The sequence below is a fragment of the Helianthus annuus genome, chromosome 5 (genome assembly GCF_002127325.2).
Source record: "Helianthus annuus cultivar XRQ/B chromosome 5, HanXRQr2.0-SUNRISE, whole genome shotgun sequence".
In the NCBI taxonomy this organism is placed as follows: domain Eukaryota; kingdom Viridiplantae; phylum Streptophyta; class Magnoliopsida; order Asterales; family Asteraceae; genus Helianthus; species Helianthus annuus.
The window spans coordinates 122,917,964-122,922,182 of record NC_035437.2 but is presented as its reverse complement, the minus strand read 5'-3'; the positions used below and the strand labels follow the sequence as shown (position 1 = coordinate 122,922,182).

Below are 4,219 nucleotides of genomic sequence, written 5' to 3'. Positions count from 1 at the left end.
TTTTTAATTGGTTTTGTATTAATGACTTTAATTACTAGTTTCTTATGTTAAAGGTGATTCTTCCTTATCGTTTGTCCATGGTGTCTTGGCATTATTTTACTGTCTATATAAAATAAAAAAATTTCACCATTCATATCTCCACGGTCTATATGGAGGTATGTTGGCTACCTGGTCGGGGGTTAAGGGAACGGTTTGGTAAGAGTCTTGCCATTGTTCAGTGTATAGATCCTGCAAAGGACCTGGGTCAAATTTAGTAGGATCTCCTTCAATACCCAAAGGTATTGGATGGTTGGGGTCCAAACTCTTTGATCCCCTAATAAGTTAAACTACTATTAAAACTTTCTGTTTTTATTTTTATTTTACTTTTTCAGCATTTTAGTTAGTTTTATTTTTTTAGTTTAAAATCTTTTTTCTAACATTTTGATTTGATTAGACGTTGAGGATAAACCGGTACTAAAAGCTCTTGTGTCCTTGGACGACCTCGGTATCTTACCAAAACTGTACTACGTCCACGATGGGTGCACTTGCCCATATGTGTGTTTAGTGTTAGTAAATATCGTGTTTTATAAATTTAAAACTTGGCTAAAAGTGTAAAAAAGGCTTAAAATATATACCTAAAACATATACACACTTACGCACATCAGTTCTCAGATTATTTCTAGTTATGTATTCAACCCCCACACACATATGTGCGTACTTGTTAGTTTGATAACATACATAATGTTACGAGCACCCACAATAAGTGTGTTCTTAGATGATTTTAGGTGGCTGACATGGAGGAGAGACAGATATTTTGTGTTTGCATAATTGTGAATGTGACTAGAAGAGACGAGTAAGGAAAGAGGGGAGAGAAGTATTTGTTTTTATGTGTTGTGTATCTTTAGATCAAGTGGTGGGAGACTTGTATTTTTATTGGGAGATACAATTTCAACTATCACTTGGTGCAGAGTGAGACACTGGTGGACAGTGATAGGATACCCAGGGAAACTTGGGTTCGATCCTTGAGGCAAACAGGTTTTACAGGTAATTTCAACGTTGTGCCTACGGGCGGGTGGGTTGCCGGGGTTTCCCTGGAATTGGTGGTGGACTTGAGTTAGTCTCGGAGTACTCCGTTCGGTACAGTAGGTGTCCTGAGAATGCTTGGAATTGATTATGTTGCCCGTTAAAAAAAAATAGAAAACTAACTTGAGTGATAGAGAAGTGTCATATCATACACAAAAAAAAAAAAAAAAAAAAAAAAAAAAAAAAAAAAAAACCTACGTTTCCTTCTCACATGAGTTTTGATTACTCCTTTTTATCACCTATTATACCACTGTACAACTCTTAGTGGCATTTATGAAATTGAATATGTAAATTTTTAACTTAGTGTTGAAAAAGCCAACTATAGTAAAACAAAATATATAACATAGAATATAATAAACAAAATACGGTCGTTGAAGCAGCCACTACAAGAATTAGTTAACTACCAGAATATGTCAGATGATAAGATATTTGGGATTTAGGTCAATAAACAATAATTATGTGTAATACTTAAGTTGTTAGTGGTTTGGTATTACCGTGTTACGCTTAAAAAACCAATGACTTGACTCTCAACATAAATATAAGAAATCTGCCCTTTTATTGTAATAATATTTATTTAGTATACGAGTTAAACAAATTCCAAGTTGCGATTTCAAGTTGCACGTTTTATTTCTTATAAATGAAGATTTAGTGGCTTTTAATTATCTTTTGTGGATATGTTCCGATCTAAATGTGGATAACCACGTTTCTTAATCAGTTTTTTAATAAAACATACACCACTGATTAAGTGTTCCAATTAGGTTATTCAAGTTTCAAAAGTGTTCCAATCAATTCACTCAACATTCATTATTCATTAAAATTAAGTGTTTTTTCATCTATTTCATAGTTTTTTTTTTTTTTTTTGAAAAGAAAACTTCATTAACCACAACTCGAAGAGCCCTCAAAGCAAGGACCTACGAGAACACAAACTACAAATCATCAATCCATGGGACATGTAAACCACTTTTTCCAGTCGACATCTTTACATCTAGACCTATTACGAAACCAAAAGAAAGTCGTAGATTTGATGTTTTCCACAATCTCTGCCGGTCTCCTTTGTTTGTTGTTGAAAATCTGATCGTTTACGTTCATTCCAAAGCACCCAAATAGAAGTCTATACAATGCCTCTTAAGATGTATCCTGTGGTTTTCGATGACACCTGAGTATCCGGTAACTGAAGGAAATCCAAGACATCAAAAGCAAACCCTTGACGAAGCCGGCACCACCTCTCTACTCTGCTCCACACTTCTTGAGATAAAGCACACCCAATGAAAAGATGTAAAGAAGTTTTCATTTCCCCTTGGCAAAAAACACAATTTGAATCTTGGATCGGCACTCCACGTTTAATAAGCTCGGCAATAGTAGGCAGCCTATTTCGAGCTGCCCTCCATACCGAAATTTTGCATTTTAGCGGAACCCAACTCTTCCAATCAATCATATAATTATTAGCGCTCGCTACATAGTTTGCCAAAAGTTTATTGGCCGAAGAGACTGAGAACATACCATCTTTTTCGGGGCTCCAAGTCCAGCGATCTTGACCACCTCTCCATTGGAACTCATAGATATCATTGAGAAGACTATATAACTCGGAAATCTCCTCATGCGTGGAAGGAGCCGCACGCCAATCCCAATGTAAAACCTTCGTGTTATTTTCCAAAACGACTCGCTGGGAAACCGAAACCCATTTGCATCTTTCTAATCTAAAAAGGTGTGGATAAACCACACGCAAAGGGGCTTCACGCAGCCATCTATCGCTCCAAAAGTTTAAAGAGCTCCCATCTCCTACATCCCCAATGAAAAAAGAATTCAGAGACATACCATCTTGGTTCTTTGACTCGCCCACTTTGACAATGTACTTCCAACACCCGCTAGACGACGCCAAACAAGGAAGCAAAGCCCAAGGTCTACTCGAACCATGGCACCCCAAAATAATTTTCTTCCACAAGCAACTACCCTCATTCTTAAATCTCCATGTCCATTTTAATAAAAGAGCATCATTCACCTCTTGCAATTTGGACACACCTAACCCCCCCTATTTTTAGGAGTAGTCACCACGTCCCAAGCCACCCACGAAATTTTTTTATCATCACTCGTACCCGCCCAAAGGAATCGCCTCATAATGGCCTCAATAGAATCGGTCACCGCCTTGGGAGCTTTATACAAGGATAAATAATAAACTGGCAAACTTTCAAGGAACCGACCTTATTAGAATTAGACGGCCGCCTATAGACAAAATCCTAGCTTTCCAAGACACGAGACGATTTCGAACCACTTCGACCACCGGATCCCAACTCCTAATCCAATTCATCTTCGCCGCTACTTGGATGCCAAGATAGGTAAAGGGAAACTACCTCTCTTACATCCCAAGAGGTCCATCATGCTATCCACTTCGTGGTCATCCACCCCCACACCGAAAATATTTGACTTGTGTAAATTAATACGCAAGCCCGAGCACAGATAAAAAATGCGGAGAATCCTAGCAACACTGGTAATATTATCTCTAGACCACTCCCCTAGAATGAGAGCGTCATCGGCATAAAAAAGGTGGGTTAAATCCTCTTCGTCATCATCTGCAAAACTAATACCCTTAAAAGCTCCAATAGTCTTAGCTTTCTTTAAAAGCCACGAAAGAGCTTCCATCACAATAAAAAACAAGAAGGGAGACAGTGGGTCTCCTTGACGGAGGCCCTTTTCACAACGAAAGTCAAAAGTCGGGGATCCATTAACCAAAACCGCGGCTCTAGAAGAATAACAAATACCTTTAACCCATTCACACCACAACGGATGAAATCCCATCTGAGACAAAATAGAAATCAAGAAGTTCCAATTGACATTATCGTAGGCCTTCTCGAAATCTATTTTTAGCAAAAAAATCCTTTTTCTTTCTCTTCTTTAACCACTCCAAAATTTCATTAAGCATTAACGGCCCATCAAGAATGAAACGGTTAGACAAGAAAGCCGATTGAGTCTCTGAAATGACTTGACCCATCACCTTTTTGAGACGGTTCGTAAGGATTTTAGAAATTACCTTACTAACCACCCCAACAAGGGTAATCGGCCTATAATCTCTAAGCCCCACGGAAGAACCCACCTTAGGAATCAACGTAATAAAAGAAGACCCGCAACCATAACTGATATTACCCGTAGCGTGAAACTCCAT

The 4,219-nt window shown here is 38.2% G+C and overlaps 1 protein-coding gene across 1 annotated transcript; it reads right to left on the bottom strand.

The window, feature by feature from the left end:
- Nucleotides 1-2,173: 2,173 nt before the first annotated feature.
- On the bottom strand, nt 2,174-4,219 carry LOC110890798. Its single transcript, XM_022138447.1, has 3 exons — nt 4,088-4,219; nt 3,411-3,855; nt 2,174-2,841 (listed from the first exon to the last, which is right to left on the bottom strand). The coding sequence occupies exons 1-3, from the start codon at nt 4,217-4,219 to the stop codon at nt 2,174-2,176; spliced, it is 1,245 nt and encodes a 414-aa protein (XP_021994139.1).